The sequence below is a fragment of the Lepidochelys olivacea genome (assembly GCF_965140295.1).
Source record: "Lepidochelys olivacea isolate rLepOli2 genome assembly, chromosome: 6".
In the NCBI taxonomy this organism is placed as follows: domain Eukaryota; kingdom Metazoa; phylum Chordata; order Testudines; family Cheloniidae; genus Lepidochelys; species Lepidochelys olivacea.
Genome location: NC_140416.1, coordinates 21,436,820 through 21,450,016, shown reverse-complemented (window position 1 = coordinate 21,450,016; position 13,197 = coordinate 21,436,820). Strand labels below are relative to the sequence as shown.

The 13,197-nt window shown below is 39.6% G+C and overlaps 1 protein-coding gene across 6 annotated transcripts in view; it reads left to right on the top strand.

The window, feature by feature from the left end:
* Positions 1 to 13,197, top strand: part of MOB2 (MOB kinase activator 2) — a 163,846-nt gene that overhangs the window by 116,836 nt on the left and 33,813 nt on the right. Inside the window, exon 1 of one of the 6 annotated variants that reach the window (XM_084630028.1) lies at positions 4,342 to 4,508. The exons of the other annotated variants lie outside the window; for them this stretch is intronic. Within the exon in view, the coding sequence (XP_084486154.1) occupies positions 4,399 to 4,508 (110 nt within the window). The 5' untranslated portion in view covers positions 4,342 to 4,398. Of the gene's footprint in view, positions 1 to 4,341; positions 4,509 to 13,197 lie in introns of those variants that run through there. 6 annotated transcript variants of the gene reach the window in all.

The window sequence follows — 13,197 nt, the reverse complement described above, 5'->3', positions numbered from 1 at the left end:
TGCTGAGTTGCACTTTAACGGCCTCTATTTTTGTTTCTTACTATTCGCTTGTCTGAGTGGTTTTGACTTGCTCTTTTCCAAGCCTCTAGATACAACTATACTTCCCTGTGTACCTGCTTTATGCTACTTTTATGGAACCCTGAAAAGAGGCAAATAAATAGCTAATTGAGCAACAGTTGGTTATAAAATGGTTGTAAACACACAAAGCATTATTCATAAGATTCTGAATATCACTCCTTGACCTGATGGGTCAACATTCCCATCAGGGTGAGGTCTGAGTGTAGATGGTATCAACCAGAAAGCTCTTTGTCTTTGCTCTGGCAGTGGCTGGAGTTAGTATGGAAAGTGTGCCCTCAGTATACAGTATATGCATGTGTTTTATGAATAGATGTCAGTGGGTGCTCTGCCTTTCCCACTGTCTTTGATTGGTACCTTTTCTTACCCTATGTCATCAATTATGAGATTAACCTTAATGTATCTTGTGTACTGGGAGAATCTATGCTCAGATGTCTGATTCTGCTACTATAACAAAGCATAGTGTCTGTAACTGGCCCACCCCTCTCTCACACCCACTGTGGGGATCTGACACTTTATTCTCTAATTTCAGTGCACCGTCCAAAAAAAGCCTCATTATTATCCCTGTGTTGTAGGAAAGGGATATTTTGGAACCGCTTCTCCCACTACTGAAAAGCACATATGTCCAAGGTGGAACTCAGGAGCTGTTAAACAATTGTGCAGAATTTTAGATAGCATATGAAAACTATGTATCCAGGAGGAACTTTCAGGAGAATTTAAAGGGGAAGAATATAATTGAGTGTGAAGTCTGCCACTGGACCTTTAGTGTACACCATTGTTGTAATTCAAGTGAATATCAGTATGAACATACATCATTATTTTCAGTTATTACACCTTCAAATAAACATGCTGCATTTGAGTACTCCTTTTTGGATATGACTGTTTTCAGATAAATCTGTTGTCTGTTTATTGAACTTCTGATCAAAGTCTCTTGTTTTAAAATTCTGAAAATCCAAAGTTATCACTTTCCATGACACCTAATGGCCATGTTGCACATATGTTTTAAGTTACTAAATTTGACAACATACATTGTAAACATACCTGCTCAAAGTGGTTGAGTTGTGCTTTCTAAAAACTTTTACTTTCAGGTGCATGATTTTGGGGTATTTAAAATAAGAACTGAGATTCAGCATCTTTAACTAAAAGATGTTGTTGGATTTTATGTAAGCGTACAACTGTATAGTACAATCAGCCCAAAGAAGGGATGCAGCTTGCCAAACAGAGAACTGATAGTTGGAGAAGTAGAGGAAAGGAAGAGTGCTCTGGGGGTTGGGGAAAGTTTCACAAAAGAGCATTGAAAGTGGAAGTGTGGTACAGAGGTTAACCATCTGCAAATGGATCACTGATTACATATGTCAAGGGGAAAAGATCATGTTTTCAAATTGTTCAAGTCTTCGTTTCTTGTTTGAGATCGTTCTCAAGAGGTATATCACAAAAGTTCCTAGATTCAGTCCTGTATGTGAGGATGTTGAGGCACTCTATCTGATAGTGTGAATCTTTTGGCTTACTAATGAGGCATGGAGAGGCTAGCTTTCTTGTTAAAATTGTTAAGTGTTATCATAGCGTTTCATATTTACCTTTGTTTGATCCATGAAATCGTCTTTAACTTACCTGGAAACAGTAAGGTTTTTCCTTTATATTTTGTCCACTAGTGCACTGTAAACTTTTTTAAAATGCTTATTGTTTTACGACTGACTTAAAAGGGCTAAATGTCTGTGTGAATTTTAGTTGGTGAATAAAGTGTGTGGGTTTCCCTTGCTACTGTGTGTTCCTTCTGTGGGGATTCTGCCTCATTCTAGTAGCATGATTGACTTAATATAACAAGTTTGCATGATTTAGGGGGGAAAAGTTTGGGCAGTACCAGACTTTTCCAAGAGAGAGGATGATCTTGTGATTAAGGCACAGGACTAAGAAGTTGGAGAGAGAAGTTTTCTTTCCAGCCCTTCCACAGACTTCCTATGTGACATTGTAGAAGTCACTTATCCTCTGTCTCAGCTGGATCACTTGGAAGAACAAGGATAAAAATACCTCCTACTGTAATATCACTCTACTTAACAAGGATATTGAGACTAAAGCTAATGGATTACAAATCCTGTGGATAGAAGGTACTACATAAATGCAAAACAGTATTCTCCCTGGGCTTTTTGACTAAGCCACAGGCTCCTTGGTATAATTAGATGTCCATAGTCTTCTGATGCACATCAGTTGCAGACATGCTCTTGTCCATTTTGAATCCTTAAAGGAAGTGGTGCATATATGGCCATTATTGTTGGCATTGTCAGTGCTTTGCTTAGTTAAGGCAGGGCGCCAGTCCTACAAGTGCATGCAGTAGGAAGACTCCTCAGAAAACCTCTTGTTGGCAAAGAGCTTGGGAGTAGTTACCTTGTATCAAACGGCCACTTTTGGATTAATGTAAAACTACCCTGGAGCAGTTTCAGTCTGCATTCTAGCCTTCTTTAGGAGTTGTTCGTGCTTGTCAGGGTCACAGATAATACTCTGATTTTTAGATCATGTTTGCTTAAATATTTTGGGCCGTTTTGAGCCTCTCCTTCCTTTTTTGTGATTTTGACCATAAGTTGTTACCTTACTAGGTCACTGGTATCTGGGACAGAGTTAAGAATTGCACTTAGATAAATAACAGGAAGACACCAGATCAATGATCATTTTCCATTGTTAAGGGATCAGTTATGCAGCATCCCTTCAAGGACTTATCAATGCGTATATGAAAACTCTTGGTGAGTTTTTTTTCTAAATTCAGTATGCTGCTATTTTTTCACAATATATATCTTCCCTTAGATCAATCTCTGTCTTGCAGGAATATAAGGCCAGTTAAGCTTACTTGTCCTCAATCTGGGAAGAATAGGCTTGCTGTAAAGATTGTAATTGTGAAATAATCTGCTTGGTGGTTTTGTTTTGTTTTGTTTTTCTTCTTCTCCCTTCCTTTGCACACTCCTTCCTCCTTTTGTTTAGGGGATTCCTTCTTATGTTATGTTTTTAACATGGAAAGCTATGTCTAACATGACTGGCCTGGCCAGTTTTGTGGTTTCGATAGGCTGTGCCCTTATGCTGAGCTGGTGTATGAGGGCATGTCTTCACTGGCAACGTTAAAGCGCTGCCATGGCAGTGCACGCTGGGTGCACTGTCTACACCGCCATATTATAGCGCTGAAACTTGCAGCACTCGGGGTGTTTTTTCACACCCCTGAGTTGCAGTGTTGTAAAGTGCCAGTGTAGACAAGCCCTAAAGAGCAACACACTACCTTGCTGATAATGAAGTATAATTATTCCCATTTCTAGCAGGGCTTTCAGCATGGTTACGTCATTGGACTCTGCACAAGCTGCAAACAATAGCATGCTTGCTCACTGTCTTGAACAGCCATGATCCTGTAATGCCCATTTAGTCTTGTTTACTATTGGCTGCCTATAAATTTGTAAATTGACTGTTGCTGCTGCTGATTTTGAACTTCATCCTGACTCTATCCGGACATATCTTTTAGGGAATTCACTATCAGGCCTTAGGTTATTAGGTAATTGTCTTTGCTGTGGATACTATCCCCCAACCCCTTCACATCCATCTTCTCTCCCTTCTCCACTTAAAAATACCTAAAACTTTTACTTTGTTGATGATTTGTTATGCTGTATTTGGAACAATTTCACTTCTCTTTATGTAGAATTTCTCCCTCTGCCTGGGTTTTTCTCCTTGTGGTATTAATTTATTATGAAATTATTGTGCAGTGTCTTCCAGAGCGTGGTGGAGGACTTCAGAAGCTGATATTGTTAGAAATGGGTTTTTCTGTGTACCCCAATGCACCCTGGTCTAGACTTTTGCACTGGGAATAAGAATGATAAAATATGAAGTTTGGTGTAAAAGTACTACTTCCTTTCCTCTACAGGGATTAGTTAATGAAATACGTCTCCCAGCACAGTACTGCAAAGAGTTTGGCTGAAAGAGGCTTGCTTATCCCCCACACTGCTACTCTTGTCTTGCTGCACGGCTGGCGCCGGTTTGAAAAGGCCAGTTCAGATGCTCCCTTATTGGCTCTGGCTCCTCAGACTTGGCTCTAGCTCAGAATATGCTTTAAAAAAAAAAAAAAAAAAGAGCAGCTGTTTGTCTTTTCCAGCTGAGGTTTTTTCTCTTTCTCTTGCTGCTTGCTTATTGGCTGAGGAAAAGAGGGAGGGAGGACTGGGTGAAGTAAGCTGTGTACACTCTGTGAATGTGGTTGGACTAGTTTTTACAGGGAGAGAGATTGAAAGAGTGGAGGTGAGGCTGTACTGGCCATTCCCCTCAGCTTTTCCCTCCCATCCCTCATTTTCTCTTTGTACCATGGTTGGGGATCATTGTAACCTCTCTGGAGACAGACCTGTACTCTCCCAGAATCCCAAACCTGGATTAAGCTGCAAAATGGTTCTACAGGCGGTGGGTAAAGTGCTAAGGTAACAATCAGGTTGTCATCATTTTAGAAATTAAGGGAGAGGTACAGGGCAGGGAGTTGGCATGCACAGCACAATGGGGAGTATTTTATTTCATTTGATTTCATAAGCACCAATAAGGTATGTAGTGGTGGAAACTCTGTAAAGACAGTGTTGTAAAGTGGAGATACATTGTGAGAGGGGGACTTAAACAATGTTGTGAGGTAGACAACTGGCAAAGTAACTGTTGGTCTTGTCCAACATTTTTAAGGAATGGGGAATCAAAAGTTGTGTTGATTGTCTCAAAAACTTAACTGGAAGCCATTAAATGTGGAATTTCTACCAAAAACTTCTTGAATCTATACCAGTGTTTAAAACTGTTTGTCAAATGTAATACTGTAGTGAAATAGAGTTTGAAGGCATCTGAGAGTGCTGAGTTTCAAGGGGATGGTTGGTGAATGGGTACTTGTTTTCTTCATTGGTAGTGTTACTCGAGTAAGTAGTTTGACCAAGAATCTACATAATGCACGTGGCTTTTTTGTCTGTACATTGGTAATATGCTGAACTAATTTTTTTAATGTATTCTAAACATACTGTTATGGGTCTGATTGTATGTGTATATGTAAATATCAAGACCAGAAGGAAAACTTTTGGCAAGTATAATACCTTGATCGGGGAGAGGTCTGATCTCTTCTGGGTTGAGAGGAAATTTTCTTCGCAAATATTAGGAGAAACGGGCTTGATGTTGGGGAAAATGTAGCTTTTTATTTCCGTTAACATGAGCTCAAATATCTTTCTAAACTGAAGAATTAGTGCCCCTAGTGCCAAAGAGGGGCTTTGTTGCATGCACATAACTTTATTTGGCAAGCCTCTGCTTGCGGCTGTTTCCTCTTATTGATGGCAAATTGTTAAAAACGTTTGTCAACAGAAACATTATCCCATGTCTTCCTTCCTTGATTTATGGGTTCTCTGACACCACAGTCTGCACTGTGAAGATGTTAATTAAACTTGAGCTTTGTGACAACTAGGTAAAGACAGGAAAAACTGGACTAAGATCTGACTTTCATTTCTGCTAGAGAACTTGACTGTGCTTAAGTTAGGTGGGATGCATTTTTTTAAATTGTTAATTGTAAATAGTAGCTGTCTTCCCCTTTTCCCTTTTGCTTGCTCTGTCATTCCCCTTTTCATGCTTTTGTCTCTCATTGATACTTTCTAAGGGGTAGAGTTTTGAGGAATGGTAAGTTCCTTTCCCAGCTTGAGTGTTTCAGAACTGTTTCAGGTTCCATTCTTTGTTTGCAAGCTTTTTTTTAGGTTCTGTAATTCAGTGTGGTGGTATGCAGTAAGTCCTATCTTAAAACACTTTGGCCAGGGGCTGGCTATTCATGTTGTGAACCTTTTTGAAGTTTAGTAGCTGTTCTATTGGCAGCACTCCCAGATGTAGATACATTGATGCCTCTGAAGGAAAGTATTGCCAAAGCCTTTGTTCAGGGTCTGTAATAGCTGGTCTTAAATACAGGTAACTTCCCATGACTTACAAGTGAAACATATATACATTTGTATGTTTGAGAGATGAATAATTTTGACAAGTCACAATGAATTTTAAGTCTTACTGATTTTTTTTCCCAATTTTGAGAGTGCGTATATTACATTTCTGTATAATTTATTTTTGGTAACCACAGAGTAATTTCTTCTGAAGTTACTTGTGCTATGGCATGTCTCATTTTCTCAAGCATATACCATAACTCTAGTATGAAAGAAGGGAAAAGCTGCTGCAGTATGTGTAATGTTTTGGGCCTGGATGATGAAGAAATGAGGTGGATTTTATTTTGCCTAGGCTACTATTGGACAGGTGTTTGTGGATAACGTATGGATAAAGTACTACATTTTGTGTCATAATGCACAAGTACTTTCTCTTCTCCTACATTTGAATACTTCCCATGAATTGATGGTTCTTGTGTGTCGCTGTCCTTTTTTGTATTTGCCTGTTTGTCCTGGGCCACCAGCTTCTGCATCCAAAAAGAAGAAAACGTGAAGTCACCTCACTGTCCCTGCCAGACAGCAGCCCAGCCCAGCTCAGCCTGTTTGGACTCTGGCCGGGGACTCAGATCTGGATTTCATTTCCTGGATCTGCTGCAAACTCCTCATGTGCCCTTGTGCGAGTCACTTAATCTCGCTCTTCCGCAGTCTGTGAAATGGAATAATACTTCCCTACCTCCTAAGAGTGTTGACGATAAATTCATCACCCTATAAAGAGCTCAGATGCTAGGATGATGGGGGATAGTAAGAACATAGGTCTGAGATTGGTCTAAGGCAGGGGAAGTTAATAGGTGGACCACAGGCCAAATCTGGACTGCCAGATGCTTTGAATGAACTGCGGAATTTTTTTATTTACTACTTCTTGTCATTGCTGTTGTTGTGATATAAAAATTTGCTCTGGAGTTTGGACCTTGACTATAAGGTCATCTAGAAATTTTGATCTCAACAAAAAATTATTGACTACCTCTCGTCTAAGGAGTGAGGTGTGCAAGTTTGTTGCAGAAATAGTCTACTAGCACTTCATAGCAACATGTGAGGCCAGTGATGCTATTGATGAAAGTGGGAGAGACATAGGCCTGGTTATAGGAAAATTTTCTTCTTGCCAATGATTGGTGTCATTGGTTTGGTACTTGTCTGACTTCAAGTGTAGGGCATAAGAACGGCCCTACTGGGTCAGACCAAAAGTCCATCTAGCCCAGTATCCTGTCCTCTGACAGTGGCCAATGCCAGGTGCCCCAGAGGGAATGAACAGAACAGGTAATCATAGAGTGATCCATGCCCTGTCAGCCATTCCCAGCTTCTGGCAAACAGAGGCTAGGGACACCATCCCTGCCCATCCTGGCTAATAGCCATTGATGGACCTATCCTCCATGAACTTATCTAGTTCATTTTTGAACCCTATTATGTTCTAGTCTAGGACAAAATGTATTCAGCACAGTTATGAATGTTTGAGAGTAACAGCCGTGTTAGTCTGTATTCGCAAAAAGAAAAGGAGTACTTGTGGCACCTTAGAGACTAACCAATTTATTTGAGCATGTCTCTAAGGTGCCACAAGTACTCCTTTTCTAGTTATGAATGTGGCTTTCTTAAACCATACCAAACTCTGTTTGTGGTGGTCTACACTGAAGTTGAAGTGATGTGAACTTCTGAATGACGCCCATTGGCAGTGACCGGTAATTTTCCTGTGTAGATCAGGCCATGAAACTACTTATGGAGAACATCAAAGGGACTGCTATTAGCTGGGTGGAGAGAGGCAAGGTGGATTTTTGTGTGCCAGTGCTGAGTATGTAAATAGTCTGTGACCTTTAAGGTTTTGTCTACACTGGCAAAATTAGAACCCTAAATTCCACACTGGTGCAGCTCCACTGTTGGAAGTTTTGATGTGGACGTGGCTCAGCAGTGACAAAGAACAGTGGTAAAAATTCCACTGTCTACACAGAGTCCACCATTGCTACCTCTTACGGAGCTGCACAGGCTGAGAACTGCAAGTGACACATTTTCTAGTGCAGATGCGTTACACGTTAATCACGACAAATATGTTGTTTTACTTAAATGTAATGTTTTACAGTTAACTTTTTCTCTGCACTGCAGTGCCCCCCACCTTTGTTTTTATCTTCTCTTAGGTGGTAATGTAGGGTTAATTCGTCTTTGTTGTGTCAGGTAATATCTCCAAACCATAGGGGAGAGACCAGTGGGGAAAGATTAATGTATACATTTCAAAAATAGTACACTAAAGAGAGATTTTTGGGACAGAGGGAGAAGAGGGAGAATATATAGGGAAGGTGTAAGATAACAAAGTAGGGAAAGAGAATGGGATGTCAAGTGGGTGAATAGAGGAAAAAGAAGAAACAATCGATAGCTTAAGAAAATATGAACCATAATCCTTTATAGGAAAGAAAAGGGGAAAATACCAAGTGAAACCAGGAAGGGAAAGTAGGGGCAACAAAAGCAGCAAATGTATTGTCTGTCTACTTGCATATTTTTAAATGAGACCTACTCTTGTGTTTTTAATATTCCTTTAAATTGTAGGGGGCTCGTCTTTGGAGAGCTGGGCACAGTTCCTCTTTTTCATCCTGTCCATACTTATAGCCTGCAAACTTTACCTAAAACTTACTAGCCCCAGTACAAAGCCTGCTGATTTTTGCTGAAGATATAACAAATTAAAAACACCATTAGAGCAGTGATAAACTCATCTCAACATAGCTGACCTGAAGTTGCACATGTCACTTAGGAAGGAGTTTAATAGGATTTCCAGGCAACAGATAAAAGGCTCTCTGATATATAAATGCCTTTTTGAAATATGTTAATTTTAAATATTTCCCCCCAAACATAGATGAACTCTGAACAGTTATTTTTATCCAATTATAGAAAGAAAATTAAACAGATATAATTGTGTACTGTTTCTTCTGTTTAGCACAAGATGGAGATGTTGGGGTGGGTGAGTGTGTGTGGGGGGGGAGAAGGCAAAAATAATTATGCAAAATATTGTAAGCACACTGAACTCCATTTACCCATATGTCACTCTTCAAATATTGGTAAAACTCCATGCACAAGAAAGCAGGAGGTTAGTATAGATTGTTCATCAAAGCCTTCTTTTTAGTCACCTTGAATAATTAAAAGGTAATAGAGGAAGTAACACTAATCTATCCAGCCCACCCTTCCTTATTCTGTTCCCATTAGTAATTGACTGGGCCAGTTGAACTCTTAATACTTGCTCTGAGCTGTGTTTTAATACTTTTAAGACACAGTTTTCTCTATCTGTGTAAATATTTTCATCATGTGAATAGACACCCAAATGTGATTCAGAACCTGAGTCAGGAGTGGGAGTGGTCTGTGGTATGTCTGCTTTTCCTCTGACAGCTTCGATCCTATGCAGGCAATATTCAGAGATGACTGACTTCATTTATCATGTAGCATCTCTTCCCATGCCTTTGCATTTCCTTTTAAGTCTCTGCTGAAATCTAGTCATCCTGGGTAGTTGCCTTGTGTCACAGATATATTATGATGTAAATTGGGTCTTGCCTGAATTATGTAATCTAAAGACCCTGGTTATTAGACATAGTATGCATGGTGCTTTACATCCGCCTAGATACTTCACCTCTCGGAGAATCTGTAAAAATAGGCTACTTTTGACTCTTCTTTCTGGCTAGCACTCCCCCTTTCTTTGTGGTAAGTTATGTAAGGCAATTTGCAAGCAGAAAAATGTAAATGTGTGTCTGGTCTCTTATCAAGCTACCGTAACTTGTCTTGATGCTTGAAACATGAATGCATTTTTTTCATAGACTGATTTGTCTTGGCGTTGGATTCTCATAGTTGTGCAGTATCTTTTGTATGTTATACACCAAAAAATATTTAGGAATTCAGAAACAAAGCTCCCACTCCTTTAGCCTTCTCTCCACCAAATGGTATTGGGGAGGTTAAAAAGAAAACAAAAAGCATAGTCCTGACATTGTACTCTGTTTTTTGATAGTATCCATACTGTAATCTCCTATTGCACTTTATTCTTGTCATTGAATGAACTCCCTGCCTCCTGCCCCCCCCCCCCCCTTTTCATGTTGCTCAGTTTGCTTCCCCCAGCACTTACCTGAAAACTAAGTGGTATCTGTACTGGCCTTTTAACCATGTTAACAAGCTTTATTTAAAAGCTATCCCAACTGGTTTTTAATGAGGTTTGAAGTGTGCAGTGCAGATAGGCCAAACAGTGTCTTTTAAAATAAATAAATAAATAAATAAAATTCTAGCCTAGGTTAAAACACTATTTTAACAGTTTGGCCCAGACTACAATGTTAACTATATTAGCTATAAATGTGTTTAAATAGTGTTCCCTAACATGGTTAAATGTAGATTGGGGCCATTTAGAACTGTCCTGATTATTTTTGTCTTGTTCTTTTTCTAACTTCCATTGTGCTAAAATAGTTTAAAGGAGAAATGCGTGACACATTGTCTGCAGTAAGAGTTCAGTGTCTTACCTTTTAAAGTGAAACATGATTGCTTTTTAATCAAAATCACTATAGGCTTCCTCATTACATCATTGCAAAGAGATAGAAAGGAAGTGACCTGGGACTGAACCCTCTCTGACATTAGAGACTGGGCAAGATTTATTTTATTTGCCATTGCATGATAAGGAAGAAGTATACAGGGGACTCTGTGGGTGGCTCTTTTCCTAATTTGGTGTGTGAATCAAGTGCTAACAAAAATGAGCTATTTCCAACCATCCCTGGCGACTGAACTCTTCCACTTATGCCCAGAATGGATACAGTCTAGGCAGAAGCAGTGCAGGCTTCCCCACAGTGTTGATGGGGAGACCACTACTTGAGGGGAAAATGTAGCTAGTTCTCTAGATTGACTCGGAACATAAGAACGGCCATACTGGGTCAGACCAAATGTCAGTCTAGACCAGTATCCTGTCCTCTGCCAGTGGCCAATGCCAGGTGCCCCTGAGGGAATGAACAGAACAGGTAATCAAGTGATACATCCCCTGTCACCCATGCCCAGCTTCTGGCAAACAGAGGCTAGGGACACCATCCCTGCCCATCCTGGCTAATAGCCATTGATGAACCTATCCTCCATGAATTTATCTAGTTCTTTTTTGAACCCTGTTATAGTCTTGGCCTTCAGAGCATACTCTGGCAAGGAGTTCCATAGGTTGACTGTGTTGTGTGAAAAAATACTTCCTTTTATTAGTTTTAAACCTGCTGCCTATTAATTTCATTTGGTGACCCCTAGTTTTTGTGTTATGAGGAGGAGTAAGTAACACTTCCTTATTTACTTTCTCCACACCAGTCATGATTTTATAGACCTCTATCATATTCCCCCCCCAGTCGCCTCTTTTTGAAGCTGAAAAGTCCCAGTCTTATTAATCTCTCCTCATACGGAAGCCATTCCATACCCCTAATTATTTTTGTTGCCCTTTTCTGAACCTTTTCCAATTCTAATATATCTTTTTTGAGATGGGGCGACGACATCTGTATGCAATACTCAAGATGTGGGCATACCATGGATTTATATAGAGGCAATATGATATTTTCTGTCTTATTTTTATCCCTTAATGATTCCCAACATTCTGTTCACTTTTTTGTCTGCTTCTGCACATTGAGTGGATGTTTTCAGAGAACTATCCACAATGACTCCAAGATCTCTTTCTTGAGTGGTAACCGCTAATTTAGACCCCATCATTTTATGTGTAGTTGGGATTGTGTTTTCTAACGTACATTACTTTGATTTATCAGTCCTTACGTTCTTTGCTTATGTGGCCAACAAAATTGCTTCTAGTGCTGGTAATAAGAGTGGGTTTTTTGATGGTAGTTTTTCTGCTTGCAGCTGGACTGCTACTAGCCGTCAGATGCTGTTTTTTCTTTCAAAGAATGCTAAAAAGTTTATCTACCGGTTGGGCTAAGTGGTGATCTAGAGAGAGGCTCTACATCCTGTTACCAACCCACTGAGCCATGCAGTCCTCCATTTCACTTGAATAAGTGGAAGGATATTCCATCTGTAGTTGCTGTAGAAATGTCATGACCCATATGTATTTATAAAAGTGCTTATGTTTGTGTACCATCTTTTGGAGTTAGCTTAATGGAGTGGAGTCAGTGTTTCTTCATAGGCATTTACAGCATTGTGCAGGTATTTTGGTTACATATTTTTTTGTCCTGTAAAGTGGTAGCCAGAGGGGGTAGGACCACTAAATTTTTGTGTGTGTTGAAATAACCCTTACTGTATTTTCCCCCCACTAGTTGTGTGTGTGTGTGTTGTTTTGTTTTGTTTTTGTTTTTTAAAGTTTTTATGGTTAAACCTTTCTTTCCTCAGCTTTGATACAGATATTGGTCTTTTTCTAAAGATCAATCCGAGGCATTTTGGGACCATGTGGGCCCAGTCTTTGGGAATAATAAACAGTTCACAGAAATCTTAAACCCTGAAATTGTTCTGCTATCCTCTGTCTCTTGACTCCTTGCTGTGGATCTGTGTCATAGGAGTTGCTTTACATTTCAATTACTGGTTAATTCTGCCTGGATCATGTTCTCTACTCCTGTGCATACAAGTGATGAGTATGCAGCATGAACCTTTTTGAGAATTCCCTGGAATCTTTGATTTCCCATTTTATCTTTCATGTTTTAAGAACTCATCCTTTTACTGAGTATTTGCTCTCCTTTGATGGGGGAGGGTGCCTTTATCTCAGAGATTTTAAATAAGTATCCAGCATTCTGTGTGAACTGAAAGTCCATCTATGCCATGTTTTCTCATGCTGTGTAAACACTCCCAAACCCTTTACCAATAGAGTATATAGGCCACAAAATCAGTTCTGTTTTTCTCTTGACAGAGCAGTTTCTCTTGTTTAACTAACATTTTATAACTCTGCTCCTTTAGGGCAGGCTGCTGATTGGAAATATCTTACTAAAACTCTGAGCTCTTTTTGCTTGACACTGTCTTTGAGAGAGATAGGGCCAGATTTACCTGCCCACCAGTCAAACATCAGTTTGCACTAATGTAGCCAAGTCACGGAAAATAAATAGCAGGTAAGAAATTCTTGTGTTGGATAACTAGGAGAAGCAATTTTCTAATCTTGTTTGTATCCTCTACTTTATCAGGCACATCAAAACTTCAGACTTCTGTATCCTAAGGTACAGAAAATGAGCCTTTACTTGAACATTTATTTACTATGGTGCTATATAAATGCTTAATC